At 42.4% G+C, this 23487-nt stretch overlaps 2 protein-coding genes across 4 annotated transcripts in view; one reads left to right on the top strand and one right to left on the bottom strand.

The window, feature by feature from the left end:
* The first annotated feature begins 4034 nt into the window (after nt 1–4034).
* On the top strand, nt 4035–12735 carry camk1ga (calcium/calmodulin-dependent protein kinase IGa). Its single transcript, XM_042089837.1, has 12 exons — nt 4035–4076; nt 4883–4994; nt 8373–8498; nt 8640–8714; nt 8919–9181; nt 9445–9520; nt 9671–9783; nt 10074–10152; nt 10304–10391; nt 10660–10967; nt 11171–11271; nt 11447–12735. The coding sequence occupies exons 2-11, from the start codon at nt 4909–4911 to the stop codon at nt 11232–11234; spliced, it is 1278 nt and encodes a 425-aa protein (XP_041945771.1). The 5' UTR covers nt 4035–4076; nt 4883–4908; the 3' UTR covers nt 11235–11271; nt 11447–12735.
* A 527-nt stretch (nt 12736–13262) lies between these two features.
* lamb3 (laminin subunit beta 3) overlaps nt 13263–23487 on the bottom strand; it is a 23248-nt gene continuing 13023 nt past the window's right edge. For all 3 annotated transcript variants that reach the window (XM_042089833.1, XM_042089835.1, XM_042089834.1), the window contains exons 4-23: nt 22846–22960; nt 22520–22593; nt 22116–22325; nt 21755–21818; nt 20724–20911; nt 20347–20467; nt 20037–20225; nt 19532–19687; nt 19076–19269; nt 18732–18828; nt 18178–18550; nt 17665–17825; nt 17155–17366; nt 16581–16784; nt 16000–16144; nt 15357–15564; nt 14921–15056; nt 14424–14603; nt 14118–14271; nt 13263–13709 (exon numbers count right to left, since the gene is read on the bottom strand). In XM_042089833.1, the coding sequence (XP_041945767.1) occupies nt 13570–13709; nt 14118–14271; nt 14424–14603; nt 14921–15056; nt 15357–15564; nt 16000–16144; nt 16581–16784; nt 17155–17366; nt 17665–17825; nt 18178–18550; nt 18732–18828; nt 19076–19269; nt 19532–19687; nt 20037–20225; nt 20347–20467; nt 20724–20911; nt 21755–21818; nt 22116–22325; nt 22520–22593; nt 22846–22960 (3321 nt within the window). In that variant the 3' untranslated portion in view covers nt 13263–13569. The remainder of the gene's footprint in view (nt 13710–14117; nt 14272–14423; nt 14604–14920; nt 15057–15356; nt 15565–15999; nt 16145–16580; nt 16785–17154; nt 17367–17664; nt 17826–18177; nt 18551–18731; nt 18829–19075; nt 19270–19531; nt 19688–20036; nt 20226–20346; nt 20468–20723; nt 20912–21754; nt 21819–22115; nt 22326–22519; nt 22594–22845; nt 22961–23487) is intronic.

Here is a 23487-nt window from a genome sequence, read left to right as displayed (position 1 = left end):
GGCCTATATATTAGAGATATCAAGAGTAACGCAGTAGCCTAATGGACGTTACAGTTATTCAGTAGCCTAACTGTAACAAATTACTAAAATTTGAATTGTACTTTGTAACGCGTTACCCCCAACACTGACAATAATGTAGACAGCAAATTAAGATATTTTTTCATTTTGTGGAGCGTTACCGGTAGGCTATCAAAAGCAGATTTCGATTTTCGTTAACCACCGTGTAGCCAATCCTTATGCCATACCCAAGTAGCCTAAATCGAGGTCATTTTTAGTTATGCATGATTTATTTTGTTATTGAATTTGTTATTGTACCGTATATGCAATACTGCTATTTTGACTTATTCTATTGAGCCTATTTTAAATAGGCTGTTGTATTGCAGTGTAATGCTCAATTTGAATTGATTTATTGATTGTTTCTAACACTGATTGATTGATTGTATTCTGATTACTCCTGGCATTACAATAAATTGTTATGTTAGCCATTCATCTGTTGCTTTTTAGGGGTTATTGGCTTCCAGAGAACTAGTTAATCGGGTACTTACTGGGCAGAGTGTTTTGTTCTAGTTAAACTGCATGAATCCCTGAAGGCTATGTCAAACCGTATTGATCCAATGATCCAGTGACAATCTTGGGAATAGCCAGGACACTGGGGAACCCCCTACACTTTTTGTATATCAAAGCATCACCACATTCCTGTGTGCATTATACATTTACAAATAAAGACATTCTGATTTTCAGATATGTGCAATGACATGCTGGAGGGCTATATGTCATTACATAAAAGAAAGTTTAGTTTATGTCACTCTAGTCTCTCTTTATGCAATATGGGAAGGAGATGGAGCTATGCCAAGCTGACTGTGCATGCCCACAACAGACTGTTGATTCACAGGATTAAGAGCCATGGCTCCTTACTGCTGCCTTGATGAATACTTAGAAGAGTTACATAAACCACAGCTCTTCTCTCTAGCTGCCTCTGTGGATCATCCCCTTAGACCTTAGATCACTTTGTGATCATGGAGCTTTACAATGGACTTAGCAACAGTGAGGTTGAGTAAATTATCTGGAATATTCTATTCCTTTCTATTCTGTATGTTGTGCCTGTTGAAGATAAGAGGGCTCATTCCCACCCAGGCTTTAGTTAAGTTTTAAAGTATTTCCCCCAGAGTCCTTTGACAAATTTAAGACAATTACATCATCATTTCTTTTTCAACCAGCCCACCCCCACCCAAAAGTGTAGCTTGCATAAAGCCTGATTCTATTCTATTCTATTCTATTCTATTATATGTTCATGTAACCTGATAATTCGTGGGTTTGTAGAGTTCACACTCTCCAGTCTCTCAGATGGGCAAGATGAAGACAGGTTACACTTCGGTTATAACTTCTTTTATTCACACAACCAACTTAGACAGACAACACAGCCTAACGCGCGGTCACTTCTCCCCAGCTTCACTCTCTTCTAAAAACTGTCCGGTGGCGAAATCACTCCCCCCGGAACCAAAACACCCAACTCTCAAATGTATGGGGAACTAAAATCCTAATATGTTAAGCATTCACCATTACATTAACAGAGGAATGGATGAAGACTGAATGAAATAAAATTACATTAAACAAAATAATAATATAATAAAATCATTGTTTACATTCATATTACATAGTGACAGAAATTACCCCAAAATGTATGATCATGACCATGATCTTGTGCCCAGAATCATGGTATGTCCCTGAGACTGGTCAAAAGACTGCTTCACATATCTGTTGCACTCATTTGGAATGCAATAAGTAGTTGAAATGCTTGTGTTGACAACATGATCCTCTGAAGTGGGTTGCGCCAGTTAGTCTATAACTCCCAAAGGTGATAACATAGACTTTACCTTTGCAAACAGTGCTGCTGTGTGTAATCACTGCACCCAGGTATCGTGCCAACATGAGAATTACTGTGTCTCATTTTACATAGTTCTACACATGGTTAATACGGAAGTCACAACATGTCAATAAGATTTGGATTTTGTCACTCTTGGGAGCTATGGGCTAACCCACTTCCAGTGAGCTATGCTCAGCAAGGCTAATATAATGGTGGGAGTGTCAGAGACTGGGTTATTGCATGCACAGAGAAGAAAAGGGTATGGATTGTCTAACTCTGACTGGGGTAGACAGCAAATAAGATAATTTCCCGAAAAGTTGGTTAGTGCCTTTAAAATCAGAGGTATTCCAATGGACAACACTTTGAAAATGTTACAGAATAGGTCATTACACAGAAGGCACACTCTGAGTACAGCTCATGTGTGACGTTATCTTTGGACTGTCAGGGTGAGAGGTGCAGGTGTCTACAGAACTTGGCTGCCTTCAACTTAACAGGCAGCAAACAGTAACACCTTAGGCGATATCTATCAGTGAGCTGGGGCTTGGCTTGCACATGCTGTGGAGTAAACAAAGTCAAGGACATGTGCAGAGCCAGTCTTTTGCATTATCAAACGGCACAAACCGAGGGTGAAGAAACACCAAATGGACATTTACAGTTTTTTTTTGTATGGATGCAGTGCAGTCCATATATGCAATCGACTTTGCACAGGTTGAATCCATGGTGACACAAATGTCAACAAATGCAAACATGCATGCAATGCCTTTTTGCAGAGCATAATATGCAGTGTGCTGTTGCATAAACGTAATAAAGAATTGTACAGGATGGCTCAAATAAACAAAAAATGTCACTTAAGGTGACATAACATAACATGCACTTTTACCCATTTGTATATTTACTGGATATTAATTGTCCAACATGCTGTAATAGACAAGCAATCAAGCAATGTGGCAGTATGGACATACTGTTTGAGCATACATCCCAAAGTGCCAAGTCACCCTTTCCCATGGGTCATGTGCACATACCGTCATCACAGATCTATTAATCTGTTCCAACTGTCTCACTTCAGGACGCGCTGTTCAATCGCATTGACATTTTGCACAGTTGCAAGGCATCACACAGTTGTGGGATGTAGCTGACATTACTTAATATTACACAATGAGAACGCTGATCAGATATTGTCATACTGTATTTAAGCAGTGAGTGTGTGCCAAGAGGCTCTCATCTTGAACCAGGGTAGGATTATCTCCTTAAGCTTGCTATCAATGTCCTTCACGAGTCTAATTGCGTCGCCAATGTTCCAACAATGCAGCATTAACCCCTGGGACGCATGTCCACTGAAAACAAACTCTGTTGCACTCAGATGCAGGTTAAAGTAGCCTATGTTTTTGTCACACCTGACCTGAAATTACATTACTGAGGGAAGTAACGAAGAGACAAGTACAGTAGCCTAACTTGAGCGTGCACACAGACGGTGTTTGATGTTGCGTGTGTTGAACCTTTATAGACCTTGAGGCAGTGATACAGTGCAGCCAATAGGCTACAACTAACTTTATTTTTGCACTGGATCGGTTCTGATTGATTAACTTTATTTTTGCACAATTGGTTTCACTGAAAACACATGGCAGTCAATATTTACATAAAGTAGGCTAGACAGTATAAATTCATTTTGTGAATAAAACTGGGAATATAGAATTGTCGTGACAGACCAATTTGTTGCCCGGAAACTTCAATCTAAGTAAGGACAATGAATAAGCACTTAACCTTGATATGATAGCAAAATGTGCTGACCTGTCTGCAAATAGGCCTAATAACTCGCGTGAGACAGATAATTGTGTAGGCCTAATTGGCCACGCCACGAGTCAATTATTTTAAATATGAATTAAGGGAAATAATTAATCAATTTGATGAGAATATATATATCTCCTCTAGGACCATGTTTAGGAAAAAGTGAAATTGTATTTTTGTATAATCAAAATTCTGAAACTTTCCCACGATACAGATGTTTCTCACGCCGGAGATATATCTGTCCTGGATTTAGACCTATAATGGACAGGTCAGCATCTGATAAGCGATGTGGTAAGATCATCTCAGGTGACCTGATGTGATAGACTCCTCCCCGCTGCAAGCTGAGAAGAGGCAGCGGCTGCCCTGGAACATTGGGTAGTTACATCTATAGCCTGCCTCAGCCAGTGCCGCTCCTTCACAACCGCAGGTACAGTGTTCTTTTGATTTTAAGTATAGTAGCCTAAAGTAAGAAATGATAGTCAAGATAGATGTGAGAGTTTACATGTCTTTTGTATTCTTATTGGAATTATGTCAGCTTTGGTTTTATTATTCAAGCCACAATGTAGGCTAATGGTTGTCTTTGAAATGTGTTTGGGCTAGTCTTTTTTCATAGTCTGTCATTGGCTTGCTAATCAAATAGAAAATTGTCAATAATCAAGCACTATGTTGAAGACTGTGTAACTGTTTTCTTATAATTGCAATATAGTTGAATTTACTAATGTTGATGTAACATAAACGGTAGGCTACCTGATACCTAAATATGACATAAGTTGCTTATTTAACACTAAGAGTGACTGACTGGTTGGTGAAGATTTCGGGTCATCGACCCAGGGGGTTGTGCCAGTATAGAGCAACCCAGATTACACCTAATCTTTGTTTCAAACTGGGAGGGGGGCATAGAAACTGGAGGAGAGTCAAATATGAAAGGCTTATCCTCTCCTTTCCTCTTTCCCTAAGTGAGAGGTTAAAAAAAGCTTCCCTTAGCTGCTCATGGAAGACATTTTATATAACACTAGGATTTCAAAGTATATTTCATAGTCCTCCAGATGTGAATATTTTAGTGGTAGCCCACTGTTACTGTCATACCCTACAGGCTCAAGATAATGTTTCACTGAAATGCAAGTAGTTAGCAGGTATATCAGAGACATGATAAGGCACAACATGCCTAAATCTGGACAGTAAGAATTAGAAATTTATCGTGCAACAACATGACACCATGTTTCATCACTGCAGGAGTCAAAATTAACCTTTGAGCTATCATGGGTCGTAAGGAGATTCACGGCAACTGGAAAAAAGTCATCAACAACATCAAGGACCTATTTGACTTCAGAGAAGTTCTGGGATCGTAAGTACCAAGTTCTTTTCTCTTGGGGTCCTTGAATAGAAAGCCATTCACATTTGGTTATAAGCAGTATATTTTATCTGCTATTTAGCAGTATTTTATCTGCTGCTCTTCTCAGACACTTGGTTGTTCTCACATTCTTGGAAATTCAGTCATTCAATTCAATTAATTCATGGATTAGTCTTGAGGTTGCACTCTGCTACAAAAGGTCAGAGAACCTTACCAGATTGGTTGGGTGTCCGTGAGAGCCATTTCTCTTTACAGGATAGAGGCCTTCTTTGCCATCTGGATAATCCCTAGTCATGGCTACAATTGGGATTAGCAGATCAGCCATTTTTGTCAATGATGCCCTGAATCGATCCATTATGTGTCAGTCCTGATGGAGAGGAACATGTAACCGTGTTATGTAGGTACAGTATGTACTGGATGTATCACAACAGTTTGAGAATGTACAGGAGCCTTTCAAAGAAGTCTTTTTCCAATGAAACACATTTCTCAAAACAAGATGAACAAAACTTAATTAATAGAAGACATATTTAATCAACATTAAAAGAACAACAAAGAAAAAAAAGAAGAAAACAGGCAGATAAGAGGACTACTACGACCAATGGATTGTTGCCTTGTTGCCACACATCACGAACAACTTTGACCACTCTGGGACAGCCGACACCTTCTAGGCTCAGAGTGTTCAGGTTCAGGCCATCTCAAAGCTATCCGTGCTGTATGGAGGCAAGCCGACGGTTCTCTCTGCCCCCTTCCAAGCAGCTTATAGCCTTCAGCACAGCTCATACCTCTTACAGTACTCAGGGATGAATGAGAGGCTTGACCCGTGCCTGTGGAGGCTGACGTCACTCAGGGAGGGAAGAACATCCTAGCACTGATAAACGAAGGGATTACAACAGTGTGTGTGTGCATGTGTGTGTGTTTGTGTTTGTGTTTGGAATGGGTCGTTAAGGATGTGTGTATGAGTGTTGAATTCAGCTGTAGCAAATGGCGAGAACAAATTATATTTCCCTGTCTGTGTGTGTGTGTGTGTGTGTGTGTGTGTGTGTGTGTGTGTGTGTGTGTGTGCATCACTGAAGAACAATAGTGAGATCATTTTAGAGTTTTTAGATTTTAGATCAAAAATCTTTTGAATTATTATAAGGAGTGTATTACATTTTTAATGAAAATTCTAGTTTTAATAGTATAGTTTATTCATTGATACAGTAGAGATACAATACTGTAAGTTTTGGCGAGATATGAGAATTAGATGACAGGGCTGGCCACAGATCCAGTCTGTCTGTCTTTGAATGAGAGGCATGACCTGGACCTGTGAGCTCTGACGTCAGCCAGCAAGGGAAGAACATCCTAGCACTGATTACTCAGGTGTCTCTAAGTCTGTGTGTGTGTGTGTGTGTGTGTGTGTGTGTGTGTGTGTGTGCGTGTGTTCAAATCTGTATGTGTGAAAACAGAGGAATTTAAAGAAAGTCTGAGTTAACAAAGAAAGTCTGTGTGTGTGGGTGTAGGCCAAAACATTACAAAGCAATGCATTACTTTAATCACTTCACATTTGTTTTACATTGCCACATTCATTTAAAAATCACTTTGTAATCACTCTAGTAATTATACACATGTAAGAGCACTACTATGTTTTGGGCTGGGTTTTATTCACTAACTAGCATAAAAGATGGAATTTGTGTATTGTCGATTAGCCAATGTTGTGGAATAATGCAAAAGTAATATAATAGGAAGTGTAATGAAATTACTTTCCACAAGGAGAAAGTAGCCAAAGTCATGCATTGCTGTTTCTTATGTTAGTATTGAGTAATTTGTTACTTTTTCTTGGTAACAACCCTAACAACAAACTGACTGCTGGTCAGTTAGCAGCTGATTCTGCAGTGGAGCAGGCAGTGTGTTATTGTGGAAACCAGGCCATTTGTTGTCCAGGCATTTGTCTATGTTTACATACTGTATACATATGACAGAGAGAGAAAGATACCAGTTGTAAGGATGCATAGCTATCCGCATTAACATAGATGTATTAAATTATGTTTTCATGATTGTTTATCTATATATATGTGTGTGTGTGTGTGAGTGAGTATGAGGGAATGCTGGTCTGTTTGGGGTCAAAGGACCTTGTACAGTATGCCTCCATATGAAAAGACTAGGGTGGTGCTGAAGACAACTGAAAGCCTGTCAAGTCATCTATGAACAGATTCAGATCAGTTCATTCAGAGTTTTGCATTTTCTACACTCTTAATTTTACATTTAAGGGGGCCAAATACTCTTATATCCAAATACTCTAGCGTATTTGGCTCACAGTTCATGCATTTAAATCAACAAAATGAAATCAACATGACTAAGTTTCAGAGTAACATGGCCCATGCGCAACTCTTGACCCCACCAGGGCCTACCGTTGTATAACAGACATGCCCTGAGCACTAATCCTGCTCTTAGAACAGGTATTTGTAGCCGTGACCAAAGATAGAACCAGCCTCATTGGCCCACTTACCTGGAAAACATGTCACAATGTTACCGGGAGGGTCATCACGCATGCAGCCTGCCCAGTGCTATATGTCCACTTCCCACATCAATGCAAATTATGGCTTAATAGAGTTTTTTTAAACTCTATCTATTAGTGTCATCAATGATGACTTTCACCGTTGGGAAGATGAATGTGTATTTAAATTAAGTCATTTATGTATTAGAAATGTGGAGTCATCATTGAAGTCAGTGCCTTCTTGACCAAGAAAAAGCCAAAAATGTATTTTTGGTTCATGCGGATTAAAGCCAACAACTCCCAGAATTCCCTGCCTTTCAATGCACTTCGCTGCCCTACCAAGCAACTCCCCCAGGAAGTAGCCAATGTAGTCTCCAGCCTCTGGCCAAAAAAACCTCAGATGAGGCAAAATGATGATTTTTGCATCATTGGAGGTTTTTTTCCAGACAAAAAATACAGATATCTCTCGTCTCGGGGGACATGAGGGAGGGAAGAACGATCATTTGACTGATACAAAGCTTAATGCTAATCGGTGAAGTATCCCTTTAACAGGCTTTCCTCAGTGTGTTCTTAGCGAATGTCCTAAAAGGCTTACATGTCTTTATAAATATTTCTGACCAGTCTCTGAGCAAGTGCTTATGACCAAAATGGGGACAGCTAAGGCAGACCTCTCCTTAATTCTCTTACCTCTTTTTGAGCCTGGTTTCCCTCAAAATTTAGATTACAAATCGATTTATCCCAACCCTGAGTTAACATCCATTTCTGTTGACCCCATTCAAATAAAATGTATTATACAATCTGAAATGGACTAATATCCATCAGTCTCTATTTTTTGTGCATGTCTGCCTGATGTTCTTCACGAGACGCTGATTGCCTCCATTCCTAATGTGTCTGTGCAGGGGCTCGTTCTCTCAAGTGTTCCTGGTCAGAGAGAAGAAGACTGGAAATTTCTACGCACTGAAGTGTGTGAAAAAGAAGCTGCTCCATCACAGCAACCTAGAGAATGAAATCAACGTGCTCAGAAGGTAAATAGGACAAACAAATGGATCTTACAATGGGTCTTGTAAAGGGGCCCAAAACACTTGTTTACATTTGTGCGTCACAATGTACAGAGTACAGGTGCAGAGTTGTGGAGGCTTGACAGGCACTGTCTGACTGTTTTTCAGCATCAAGCATTCCAATGTCATTGGTCTGCATGACTTCTATGAGACCCGGACACACTACTACCTCGTCATGGAGCTGTAAGTACTTTTCAATCAAAGTCCCCTCCTCAGCCTCTGAATCACTTAAGGTCTCTTTGTGTGGATACACTGTGCCCTCTAAGCAGTGGCCACAAAAGGCCATCACTGTAAGCAGTCAAGAACTGAGAACTGAGCAACTCTGAGCATCTTAACTGTATATTTCTGGGGTGACCGTCCCTCTGTCTCCCTCTGTCCATCCCACAGGGTTTCCGGAGGAGAGCTGTTTGACCGGATCATTGACCGGGGCATGTACACGGAGAAGGATGCCAGTCATGTCATCAGACAAGTGTTGGAAGCGGTCAGCTACCTTCACAAGAACAGCATAGTTCACAGGGATCTGAAACCAGAGAACCTGCTGTACCACAACCCTGACGAAGATGCCAAGATCATGATCAGTGACTTTGGTCTGTCCAAGATGTCTGACCACGGCGTGATGTCTACTCGCTGTGGCACCCCTGGATACGTTGGTACGAATACACTAGGAGACTAAATAAAATCACATATGTAGAGTGCAGCAGCATTTAGATTTCAATAGTCGCCTACGGTAAAGAGTGTTGTTATGTTTAACAAGTATTTCAGATATTACAAACCATAAACATACAATTTAAGGGCCTGACATTAAGAGTAAGATTTCATGGGATGTTCATATTGGACTGCTGCTTGGAATGTTTTTATATTTCCGTCTGGCTGTTTTACACCATCTGACCTGCATGACCTTTTGACCCTTCAGCCCCAGAGGTCTTGGCACAGAAACCATACAATAAGGCAGTCGACTGCTGGTCCATTGGAGTCATCGCATACATCTTGTGAGTCTTTCTCTCCCTCTCTCTCTCTCTCTCACACACACACACACACACACACACACACACACACACACACACACACACACACACACAAAATAAAACACTTTCAAACAATTTTCTCTCTCTCTCTCTCTCTGTCTGCTTGTATATTAGGCTCTGTGGCTATCCTCCTTTTTATGAGGACAACGAGACCAAGCTGTTCTCTAAGATCATGAAGGCAGAGTACGCCTTCCATTCTCCTTACTGGGATGAGATCTCAGAATCAGGTAACTACCTCCGGCCCCTCTTTGTCCTTTTTCCTGTGCCCTATTGGGCAGTACTCTTGGCAGCTCTCACCACTGAATGTAAAAGACAAACAAGTCTCTATTTTAACTACCATTATGGCATCTTGCAAGATTACATTTTAAAGAGGTTAAAGAGGAATAATATACTTAGCTACGTATATGTAAACTAATAAATCAGTACAACTTATTATAGACTAACTTGAAATGCACTGGCTAAGTGTGAGGAGTATGTTTGACTGACTTCCCGTCCTGGTCTCTTCTTGTGCCTAAAGCAAAGGATTTTATCCGACACATGATGGAGAAAAATCCTAAAAAACGCTATACCACAGAACAGGCTCTGTTACACCCATGGTGAGTTGGTGGTGTGTGTGTGTGTGTGTGTGTGTGTGTGTGTGTGTGTGTGTGTGTGTGTGTGTGTGTGTGTGTGTGTATGTATTCATGCATTAAGCATTGTAAGCCTCCAGTTTATGGTGTGTGTTTATGGTTTGTGGTGTGTTTGCAGGATCATTGGAGAGACAGCGAGTACTAATGACATCTACGAGTCAGTCTGTGAGCAGATACAGAGAAACTTTGCTCAGTCGCGATGGAGGGTAAGACAGCAAACTTTTCTTTCTTTTTTCTTTCTTTCTTCTTTCTTAATTTCTTTCTTTCTTTCTTTCCTTCTGTATCAGTTTGATATAATTAAGCATTAAGCATTAAGAAAACAGCATTATATAATTAAGCAGAAAGCATACGTTTTAGACATGACCAAGTTTATGTGTGTTTGCAGTTTTTACTGATGCAGGATTACATTATGTATACATATTATTGTGCACTGAATTGTGTGTGTGTGTGTGTGTGTGTCGGGGGGCTCTACAGAAAGCCTTTAATGCAGCGACAGCCGTCAACCACCTCAAGAAGCTTCAGCTGGCTCACAACGATCCCCCAATGACCCCCACGGGTGACGTCCCCGACATTGAGGTGGTGGACATGTGCTGTCCCGGCCCACGCGACAGCCACCTGGACTCCAACGGCAACCCACACGTCAGTGTGCCGCTGAGCGGGGAAGTGTCAAAGGGCCTGTGTCCACTCAAACCCAGCCACACAGAGCCCATGCATGCCCTGGTCGTCACTGAGACCGGCAAACACGCTTACCAGTCTGAGCCTCAACTGGACAGTGCTCAGAGGTAGTGTTGCACCCCCTACTGGATATCTAAACAGTTGCACTTTTGATTGCTGTTTGCCTGTAACATGCTAGACTGCACATATGGTAGTTGGTGTTGCAATGTTATATTTAAAATCCAGTATAATATTTCAAATTCATTGTCTACCATATTCCTTTGCTAATTATCTTCTAACAACTGGTAATTGTGTTTTTCTTTTTTTGCAGTGGGAAGAGAGGGACTAATCAAATAGGTCAACCTCTGCAGACAGGGATATGTTCTGTTATGTGATCATCAAACACTGGATCATGTGACTTTTGATTGACAGGTTGGTTGCCTGTTAACGTTAACATGTCTGAATACATATTAGCTTTGGAATTTACCTACATTACCTTATAATTGAATAATAACATTATTAAGTCACTTTCACCCATCCCTAAACCCAAAGTTTTTTTTTCTTCACCATCTATTGTTTTTAATTCATTTTCTTTACTGTTTTGCAGCCCCTGTGGTTAAGCTGTTGAAGCTCCTGAGTGACTATCCACTGAAAGTCAGCTTGAGGAATTATTTGGAGTTCGCTCAGTCCCAACACTCGAATGAATTCAGGCGCTCCACAAAAGACTCTCAGTCCATTTGAACGCTTTCACACAGATATGCACTTTAACGTGTGACACGTCACACTGCTTTTAGAGAAATGTAAACAGTATAAACTGAATTTTACTGTAAATGCCGAAGAAGGGAAGGAAAGTTGTCTGCAATGCTGAACATTCCCAAATATAACAGAGCATGCTCAGTGTCAGCCAGGTGTTTGAAGCTGCCTTGAATGAAAAAGTATCGTCTTTAACACAAGGTTGGCTGAACTGAACTGTGTTGATTCATATTATGGCTGAGAACATTTTGGTGCTCTATTTACTGTATGAGTGTTTTCATGTCTGTTCAAGACAGTGTGTCATTCTTGTAACACACATCTTGATGGCAAGCTCATTTCCCAGGCAACAGGGCAAACAAAGAGAGCACACAAATGCCTGAATGTTCAGTCATTTAACCAAGTATCAGTGGCCCTCCAGGGCTTGTGACCTTATTTTCATAATGCTACACATTTGCATGTTGTATTTTTATCATTATCATTTGTCTTCTTTGTTATTTATGATATATATTTATGTTATTTGTATACTCACACTGAGCGCAGTGACTGTTACTTTTTCAGCATGGTCTAAATGTTTGTAACTCATCAACAAGGCAAAATGTAAGCCACACCACTGTGTGTTGGTCGAAAACATTCATAGTCGTGTGAGAAAGACTAACAGCATATTTGAGATGAGGGATGATAATATATGTGCCACTTCTACAGTAAAGACTGCTGATAGGCTTCTGCAGTTTTGCTACTGTGTACAGAAATTTTACAAAAAAAAAAAAAATGTGTGAATGGACAGTTTTTTGCACAGGCTGACAACCTGTGGCTATATCCTGCATGAATGTGTTTGTTTGTGTGTGTTTTTGTATAGTGTGTGTGACTGACAGCACAGTAGATACTGCACACAATACATATGGCTTCCATATGAGATTATCACAGACCTCTTCACCGGGGGAGTGCAACAGTAGAGGATGCTGAGAATGTTTGCTGTAGTGGTACTCTGCGGAAGGCTGGACCTGTCTTGGAGCACTCCTCCTTACACTGTGGTCAGATCACAGTGATGTGTAAAAAACCCAGTATTGTATGGAACAAAAGGACTCATTTTGTTGTCATTAAACATATTTATTCTCCAATACCTTGTGTCTTAATACTGGTTAATTAAAGTACCCAATGTAGCACCACTGAGATGCATTAAAAAGTGGAAACGGTACTCCGTACTGTTACACTGCATGTACTGTACTATAGTAACAATTTAGTGTTTGTGTATTACAACTTGAAACTCTAGAAATTATTTTCAACTTTGAAAATAATTTACAAAGAAATAAATAAAAAGAAATTACAAACTTGCCTCACACTTACAAATATTTTACAGTCCCCCCAAAACATACACTGTAGGCATTAGTTCATGGCATGGGTCATTATTTGCAAAAGTGTAAAACCATCAAATATAATTTTGGATTTATTTTTATCTTTGGATAAAGATAAAGAACTCCCGTGATCTGCACGTCCATCAGACGTCTAATGTTTAGTGGGGAATCTGACTTGGTCTGGCCAGTGTACATGCACTTTTGGCAAAATACGCTGTCAAACTCGCACCCTTACTGTTGTGGAAATGTTAATAATGATTCACCTGAAAAAATCCACCAAAGTGACTGAGAAAATGTTAATATCTGACAGACAGGATATGCATAATGACAAACGATAATCATTTATTGAGTGGTTCACAAAAGGCTCATTACAGATTTACAGAATATATATTAATTAGAATGATTTCAAGGACATATAAAAGTAACAAATACTGTAGGTAACATCTGAATTCTGTTTCAGTGGTTGTTTAAAGTGACAGCAATAGTACTGAAAATGGTATAGCAAATGAAATGTTTTCCAGACAGATTGACAAAAAACCTTGGTGACATAAATAACCAATAACATTATTTATTATAAATGGTAGTATCAAGACGATGGGACAGGGCAGGGCGGGTGTGGTGGAGCTTATGCTATACATATGCTGTGCAGGTCGGCCTCACTCCGGATTTCTTTAATAAGATTCTGGACCTTTGCTTCCAGATCAGGCAGAAGCAAGGACTTCTGATTGAACTCATCCGCAGCCTGTTTGATGGATGACTCTTTTTCTGGAGGGAGAAGATTGATAGGAACAGGACAGGTGAAGAAGAGAGAGAGAGAGAGAGAGAGAGAGAGAGAGAGAGAGAGAGAGAGAGAGAGAATGAAAGGGGGGGGGGTAAGAAGAAGGAGATGGTTAGTGTTACAAGAAATATGCATAACATAGACACTATCACCTCTCTTGTCACTGTAATCTATAAGAATTATATATACAGAAGAACCGTATGTGACTGTGCCATATTTATTCATCATATTTAGGAATGAAGTTCTGAAAAAAGTCTTGGGAAAACAAATTCCACCCTCAAAAAAAGCACCATCAATCATTATATATTCTCGTGGCTTAAGACCAGTCTCTTCTGTGTTGCTTCAGACTCCCAAACAGCAATGCAGAGGGGCTTGTCCAGGCTGCACTAGCTTACCATCTAAGGTCTGCTTGATGTGGGCCGTCTCATTGAGCAGCTTGCTGGTGTCCTCTTTGAGCTTCTGCAGGGTCTTCCCGGCCTCGCCCACATCCCCAGCATCCTCAGCTGCTTTCAACAGCTCCTCGAGTTTGTCCTCCAAAACCACAAGATTCTGCACATAGCACAAACACACACACACACACACACACACACACACACACACACACACACACACACACACATACACAGAGGAATTAATACACATTATTTTAGCAATTTGCTTGACCTGTGAACTATGTCTGTGTCTTGTGACCTCTCCCTCACCGTTGTGATGTCATTGGCTGCCTTCTGAGCATTCTGTGCATCTTCAAGCCCCTTTTGTGCCAGTTCATCATTATGCTTGGCCAGATCCTTCAGGTCAGTCATTTCCTCAGGGATTCTGGTGCCGACAGTATCAGTCACTTCTCCTAAGCCACCAACAGCCTCATCCAAATCAGCTTTAACCTGACAGGGGATTGAACATCACATTTACTTACAACATTCATCCATTTAGCAACCGTTCTCATCCAAAATAACTTATACTAATAATATGCTTAGATACAAATAAAACACTAACACTATGAATATATATTGACATATACATAAATACACATCTAAGGTAACTGTACATACAGTACCAGTTGATATTTAAGCTGAGCCATAGGAATACAGAACTCAATTAAGTAAATCAAAACTTTATTTTAAACTCATCAAAAAACAGGATCTTCACTCAATTCTGTGTACAATTGTCGGTGCACTAAAATCATGGTGCCATCTCTCACCTTTTCGGGGTTGACACCGTCAAGGATGGTCGTGGTTTGTGCAACTTTCTCCTCCATCTCATCCAGAGACCTCTCCACCTCTGCCAGCCCATCCAGCAACCCGGCGACATCGTCCTTCACCCCGCGGGCTGCATCCCTGAGTCACAGCAGGCAGAAAAACAGCACATCCAACTTTACTAAAGCATTTACTGTAAACCCTTTAAGTCCTTTCAGGCCTATACAATCTCTGTAGTCAGTTAAAGGTCAGGTTAAGGTCTTGTCTATGGTGTTACATTTGAAAATTGATTTAGCCTAGTTATTAAAAAACGTCACTTAGACTTCAGACTTTGCACTTTGCACATCATTCAAATAAGGGCCCACAGAGCCACTGCCATGTACTGCAAAAATATCAAGACATGTGGCATTGCAGGGTCTTAGACGGTGCCTGGCTCATTACCTGGCATTCTGGGCCTCTTCCAGAAGCTTCTTCGCCTGGTCCAGCTGGGGCTGGCTCTCCTCCAGGACCTTGGAGCTGTCGGGCAGGCCGGCGGCCAGACCCTGGAGCTCCTGCAGCTTCTTCTTCAGGGCGTCCAGGCTGAGAGGGAGCTTGGCATTCAGGATCTCCTCACTGACCTCGTCAATGCGGTTGGGGTCTGTGCTCGGGTCTAAAGAGAGAGCAGGGAACAATGGTGGATACATGAATGGAGTGAAAAAGCAGGCAGACAGTGAGACAGACAGACACAGAGACAGATATATAGCTAGATGGAATTCACCCACAGCATGTTTGATGGACAACTCTTTTTCTGGGGCAAGAGGATTGATAGAAACAGGACAAGTGAAAAAGATAGACAGACAGACAGACATACAGATCAATAGATTGATAGATCAATAGATCAATAGATTGATAGATCATAAAATGGCACATGGACGGATAGATTCAAAAACAGATTTAGACAAAGTGTAACGCACACCAAAACACTATTAATGAGATGCTGACCTCTGGTGATAAAATGTCACGAACTGGCTCCAAATGTATATTTTATTAACGTTTCGGCCATTTTCCTCTGAAAATTCAGAAACAAAGAAAGACAAAGTCATACCTGACAGAAAATCTTTGAGCTGCCTCACAAAGTTTCTGGTCTCCTGCAGATCCACTTCCAGGTCGTCACGAGCCTTTTTGATCTGGTTGGTCATCTCGTCGGTTGTCAGTCGCACCTGATTGGCCTTCTCCTGGGTGTCCTGCATCTGTTAGCCAATAAGAAAAGGGATTTGTTATTTTGCCTTTTATCTACTATACATCTGATCTTTCTGATCTTATTTACATCAAAGCTTATTCTACAGGTCACACTACAGTCCATTCAACATTCATTCACTTCACATATGCATTGTCTCTAAATTTCCTTCAGTATGTGGGCTCCCTGGGTGTCTCTCCTAGTTCAGTCACACAGTGATTTGGTCTGTGTATTTAATATGTGTAGGTTCACTCATTATTGATATATAGTTAAGTATGTATAAGTATAAATACTCTTTTGATCCCGTGAGGGCACTTCAACCGTTCCTACTGCTCGGGGTTCGAACTGGCAACCCTCCGGTTACAAGTCTGAAGCGCTAACCAGTAGCCCACGGCTACCCCTCAAACTCTCTTTACTCAAAAGCGATGTAAAGGTGAAGCATGTCCCACCTGTGCATTGGCCTCGGTGAGGTTCTGGCTGAGCTCCTGCAGTTTGGCCTTCACATCCTCGGTGTCCCTCTGGGCTTTCCCTGCAGTGGGCAGTGCGCCCACACACACCTCCCCCAGCAGGCAGGAGCGGGCAGAGTCGGGACTGCAGAGCTCGCCATCGCACTGCTCAGGTGTACAGGACTCAGTCCGCTTGCTGCCACACACCTGCAGATACAAGACACACAGGCATTAGTACCATTCCTCCGAGTGTTAAGGATACAAGGATACAAGGATACAAGGATACAAGGAAGTTTATTGTCACATGCATATAGTTACTGGAAGTAAGAAATGCAGTGAAATTATGTCTGGTGTCAGCCTATTTGTGCATTAATGGGGGGGGGGTAAAAAGTGCAGTAGAAGAGGGGTTTAGTAGATTAAGTGGCAAGGGCTGCATAAAAAAGGTGGGGGAGGATTGGGATTGTTCTGATCTATTCTATAAATGAGCCTCCTGCAGAATTCATCTACACACATACATATCTGTTCAAATACAGGGTTGATACCACTGTCACCATAGTGATAGTAAGAGGGGTCTAACCTGGACAGCGGTCGGGGTGAGATTGGGCTTGGTAGCCAGCTGCTCCTTCAGTTTGTTGAGGTCCTTGGTGTTGGCTGGTTGGACCCTGTTCTGCATGTCCAGAGCATCTTGGCGCAGGTCAGATGAGTTCTTGACCGTCTTGCCTGTGGCTTCGGCTTGCTTTACAGCATCATTAGAGTCCTCATAGGCCTTCTTAATAGCATCGAAAGCACCTATAAGAGAAGCATCTCAATTTCAGTAAACAGGTATGCACGTTTGTTTATTTGGAATTACACTGCTGCATAACTACTGAAAGTTATAGTGTCACTAAGACCTTTTTCTTACCTTCATTTCAACTATTTTTTTTCTTTCATTTATTGTATTTACGGTTAATTTGACGACAGTCAAACAAAATGCTTTGAGGATGTCTACGTTTAAGAGTTTAAAATATCAAAATGGTTGCACACAGTTTAAACTGAGACATTTCACCAAAGGTTAAAACCCCATTGCAACCGCCCAGTCAGTGCTGACCTTTGCTGTTGTCTGTGACAGAGTTCAGCAGGGCGTTCTTCTTGGCGTTGTAGAGGATGCTGAGGGAGTCCAGCAGACGCTGGAGCTCGTCCAATTGGGGCTTGAGGTCGATGCCCTGCCAGGAGCCAGAGAGGTCCCCAGTCAGCCTGTTCACCTGGTCCCTAGGGAGGGTGAAGGGGAGAAGAGAGAGATTTAGAGAGACGTTTTATAAAAGGAGTTGGTGTTGTCACACATACTGCCACAGTGGGGGAAAAAACATATACATATATCTGTAAAAACAAAATGTAACTTTTTTTCATGCACTTCAACTACATCAACGAGACTGCAACCAACTCAAGTAAATCAATGCCTTTCAATGTCATGTTCTCCTCTAATAATTAATAAATAAGGAGCAGTTTGTTTAGATTTTTTTTTTGGGTGGGGGTTGCATGATATGGCCAGGGGCAAGGTCAAGGTAACAAGGTCCAACCTCATTAGAACTAATCAGAGTTTATCTACAGTCACTGCACTCACCTGAGTCTGCTCAGCTCTCTGAGGTTCCGGTCCAGTTTGTCTGTGGAGTCGGTTGGGAGGGCCAGCTGCTCGCGGATGACCCTCAGGGAGTCCTCCAGGGCACTGAAGCGCAGACCCAGGTTTCCCGGGAGTGGCCCGGAGCCGTCACCTCGGCCAGGGATGGAGTCGGAAAGCCGCCGCACGGTCAGGAAGAGGTTACCCAGCTGGGCGTCCAGGTCAAAGAAACAGGAGGGACAGGTGGGGCAGTTGGGGAAGTTCTCACAGCGGCCGCGGCTGCAGGAGTCGCAGCGCACGCCAGTCACGCCGGGGAAGCACACACAAGCGCCGGTGCGCTGGTCACAGCTGGCAGTGCCCTGTGGGTCACATTGGCAAACTGGGGGGAAAAAGGGAGAGGGAGAGAGAGAGAGAGAGAGAGAGAGAGAGAGAGAGAGAGAGAGGTAGAGGGAGAGAGTTTTTACCAATCTCCTAGGCCAATATTCAATTAGTACACAGGTGCTGTAAACTTCAGCCGTTGTAAGTAGCCGTTCAAAAGTAACGTTGACATAGTTACCAACCTCGGCAGCCTGTGTTGGGATCACCATAGTATAAGTCTGGGCAACCTGAGCAAGCGCGGCCGGCAAAACCTGATCGGCACTGGCACTGACCAGTCAGCTGTGGGACAGCACACAAAAACAGAATAAGATATTCAACCCAAACAATACTGTTTGCTATATCATTCTGTTACTGATTTCCGTAACATATGTGTAGAGTTACAGAATACTGACATATGCTGTCATAACTCTGTGATAAATATTTACATCCACTTTATGGAGCTATTGTGCTATACACACTTTACTGTACTATACTGTGTCTGTGTGTGTGTGTGTGTGTGTGTGTGTGTGTGACGACAGCTCCTTACCTGATCGCAGGTGTCTCCGATGGCGTTGGTGGGGTGGCAATCGCAGGGCTGGCAGCCGCTGGGGGAGTTGGGGTTCCAGAAGCCAACAGCACAACGGTCGCAGTTCATGCCCTGGACATTGGGCAGGCATGGGCACTGCCCTGTCACCGGATCACAGGACTGATAGCGGGAGCCCGCAACAGCACAGTCGCACTCTGAACACAAACAATAGTGTCAATGTATGAAAGCAAATAAGCATATATAGTACATAGAGATAAACGAGCACTAACATACATGGAAACGTACAGTACAGACATGTACATATTAATTACATTTATGGAAGTCAAACACACACACACACACACACATATACACACACACACACACACACACATACATAGATGATTCTCAGTAGGCCTATCTATGAGAGATCAACCCAGAACCAAAGACTTTTCGTGAATATTGAAGGAGACTCACTGGAGCAGCCCAGGGGGTTACTGGCACTCAGGCCGTAGTAGCCACTCTTGCAGCGGTCACAGTTGGGTCCTTCCACATTGGCCTTGCAGCGGCAGGCACCATTATTACCACCACACTGGCCTCCATTCTCAGAGCCTGCTGCATTGCAGCTGCAACCTGCGCCCCCAAGAGGAATGGAGGGGAATTGAAGAGGTTAACATAAAATACAGCAAAACAGAAAAGACAGACAACAGACATACAACAGCTGTATAAGTTATATTAAGGAAAGGAAAGGAACCTTTCTGATATCAGTTGTTAACGCACACTGGATTATCTATTCAGTCCAATCATTGGTTATCATCTCGTTAACTCGTTAGATGGCGTTGATTTTATGCCAGTGGATTAAATATGTTCACAACCACAATAACACAGATTGAGAAGAGGAGTAATAGGGTTTTAACAAAGCTTAGTAAAATTACAGAATATAAAAAAACATTTGGTGGAGTGGAGCACCGTGCGGACTTACGGAGGCAGGCGTCCGGTCGGTCCATACTGCTGTAGGGGTTGGGGTAGTAGTTGGGTGCGCAGCGCTCACAGTTGGATCCGGTGGTGTGGTGCAGACAGTTCTCACACACTCCTCCACTAACCCTGTTGGTGGCCTCGTAACGGACCGGGTCAAAGCGGCAGCGCTGGGCATGGTTATTACACTCACAGCCTGCAGGGGGCAACAGTGAGAGAACAGAAAAGTGAACTGATTAGACTGATCTAATATTGGAAGGTGATAATAAGAATAAGAAAAGTTTCAACAAATGTATGTTCAATAAACGAGCGCTTACGTTGACAGATGTTAGGACTGTTTTCCCCAGCTGGTTTCCAGGGAATGTCATTAAACAGGTCAGCACAGCGTTCACAGTTCATGCCCACAGTGTTGTGTTGGCACTCACACCTGGCATTTACCTGTAACACACACACACACACACACACACACACACACACACATTTTACTTACTTACAGTATTTGCATAGTGGAAATGAACTGGGAAAATAACACACATTGTATTTGTAATGCATGTAAATCAAATATAACTGATTGCTATACACTGTGACAGTATACCCGGTTAAAGTTTCAAGCCTAACATGGCAGACAGTGGGCACGAATACAGTATCTATAAGAGGCTTTAAAGTTGGTATCTGGTTTGCCATAAATACATACCTGTGTTTCGGGCAGCTGGTTGCTGTTGGTGACGGGCAGGCAGCGGTTGGCATGGCCGTGGCAGAAGCAGGTGCCAATCACTCTCATCTCCCTGAGGGCGAAGTAGCGGCTGAGAGAGCGGCCGGGCATATTGGCCACCTGGCCCAGCTGGGTGAGGTTAATCCGAAGGCCGTTGAAGCCAGACACGGCTGCAGTCACACAGAGTGCATGTTGATTCAGTCAGTTTAAGTATGGATTTAACAACATCAAGATTCAGTTCATGTGTGAGAGTATTGAAATCTGAATTAATGTCTTAATGATTTTAATATTCATAAGTAGTTTATGTCTTTTTTTATGTTTCTTGTGTCCTTAGGTTAACAGTCAGAATTATGGTTGGATAGAAGAATTAGTTAATGTTAGCTGTTATGTGTTCCTCGACATTAGGCTATTGTTGTTATGTGTTCCTAGACATTAGGCTATTGTTTTTCTTTCATTCTGTTCCTGTACTGTCCCTGAGTATTTCTCTGTGTGACTATGTCCTTAGAGATAAGGGGGAATATTGTGTTTCACTATTCTGCATGGGTGCATCCCCTGCATCAGTAGAAACTGTATCTGCTCCGGATTGCCAGATTGGCACTAATCAGGGACTGTTGTTACGAACTTCAATTTCTTCAAAAGTCGACTCTAAACATGCTTCAGTTACGTTTGTAATGGGATGACCAACCCCATCTCCTGTCAACTGGAAAGGATACTTAAACCCTGATTATTTCCTTGTCTAATTATGGCAGCCAGTGGATCTTTATGTGAAGTCATGTTGTCTCCCTTGATGTGCATCATTGTGAATAAAACTCTGTTTCTGATTTTTCCTACCATTGCCTTAATCGGTCTTCATTAATCTGTGATATCAAAATTACAATCATTCACCCTTAACACACCAATGTGCAGCACATGGAGAAGCATTGTGTGGGAGGCAACCCAGAGTTTAAAGGTACCAGCCTAGATGGGCAATTCAGCCTGTCTTTGTTCCCGACTAGATAACGGTGAAATCTTACCTTCAATTTTATAACTGTCGGGGTAGTTAAGTTCAGAATACTGCCGAAGGGGACTGAAATATATCTACAATAGAGACAAGAAAAAAGAGAGTGAGTGAGAAGAGAGTAAATAAAGCAAAATAAAATAAAAATGTTGTAAGTCAAGGAGTTAGTCTAATCCCTACTGTAGAATAGCTTCTCTATAGCAACTCGTGTAATCAAATGGTTTGATTGAGCTGTATGTACACACAATCTTTACTTGATTTTCATCTTCTTTTGTAAACATTAACCTAATCTATAATAGTGCCTCCTCTTCCTTTACTTCATCACACTAGTATGCAATCGCTTCGGTGTCTAGGGTTAATTCTCTGTCCCCTCTCACCTTCTGGTCCACGTATGGGTTTGCGGGGGGTGGGGAGAGTGTGTAGCAGGAGGCTTCCCCGAGGGCTGGGCCTGGGTTAGGCCTGGGGCCCCTGGGCTGTAGGGCCTGGGGGAAGCTGGAGCGACAGTCGGTGGCCATGTAGCGGGCAGGCTGCCAGGTGCGTCCTCCATCGGTGGTCCTCTCAATCACCAAGGCATCAGGCCGTGGGCCCTGCAGCGCAAATAAAAACCATTCATGAATTTGTGTCAGACCAGCATTTCCAGCACTTCTGGATAAGTACCGACTGTCAATATTGTCAGACAGTCCAGGCAATGAACAGAAAAAGAAAGGAATAAGAAACAGTGGTGAAGTAGAGATGCTGTCCAGACCCAGGATTTAAAATGGCAGGAAATGCGGTACCTTACCTTGAAACTCATAATGAGGTTGTCCAGCTGAAACATGTGCGGCAGGTCAAACTGAATAGATACGGGACTGGTATCTAGAAAGGAGGAATGGGAAGGAGGAATAACACATGAGTTTTTAGGGGGCCATCAATCCTTGGATATCATCAGTTCAGAGTCATCAGTAGCATTTTAATAAAGTAGTATTATCACACACTGAGGTTCACGTGTTTTCCTTTCTTAGATTTATCAAGAGTGTAATGCTGGTAGGGACGAGTGAATGATGTATCTATGGAGCTGAATGAATCCAGCTGTATGACATAAGACCTATCTGTGGAAGTCTGTCTCACCTTTCCTGGACATCCACCACCGCTGCTCACCAGCTGTGGAGAGAACGTTCTGAATGGTGTGCGCATGTCTGGCCTGAGGGTTGCGTGAGTCACATGGGCAGCACTTCATCTTCCACTGAGACCGAGAGAGTGGGAACAGAGGGATTCGATTATTGTTAACATTGTTAACATTTTAACGTGGAAGAAATCATGAAAAAAAGAGAGCAGACTTTTAAAACAACCAAAAGAACATCTATTTTACTGAGAGCAAACATGATGATGGAAATCATATCCATACTTTTTTTTTTGTTATATTATATATCTGAATGATCAATTTCTAAATGACAGAGATGAGGAAGCACTGTCGAGACTGCCATCAGCTGCCATTAGCTGACCTACCTCTGGCCAGGCCAGCAATAGCATGGCTGATGGGAAACTCATTGTGTAAGGGGCCCATGCACTTGACCCATGGCTTGGCTATGTGCACTATGCCAGTCAGCTCTCGGCCTCACGTCCCTGCCCTCACCCCTTTGTGTAGGCCAGTGTTGGCCACCGCCCAGACTGCCCAGTGGAGGCCTGGGCACAAATTCAGGGGAAAGGTCCTGCAAAGCCCAGTGGTTTCACCATCCAGTGACCTCTACCACTATCTGTCTGCTCACTCCC

Source organism: Alosa sapidissima, chromosome 4, assembly GCF_018492685.1.
Source record: "Alosa sapidissima isolate fAloSap1 chromosome 4, fAloSap1.pri, whole genome shotgun sequence".
Taxonomy (NCBI): domain Eukaryota; kingdom Metazoa; phylum Chordata; class Actinopteri; order Clupeiformes; family Clupeidae; genus Alosa; species Alosa sapidissima.
Note: the sequence above shows the minus strand (reverse complement) of the source record. Positions and strands in the feature narration are given on the sequence as shown.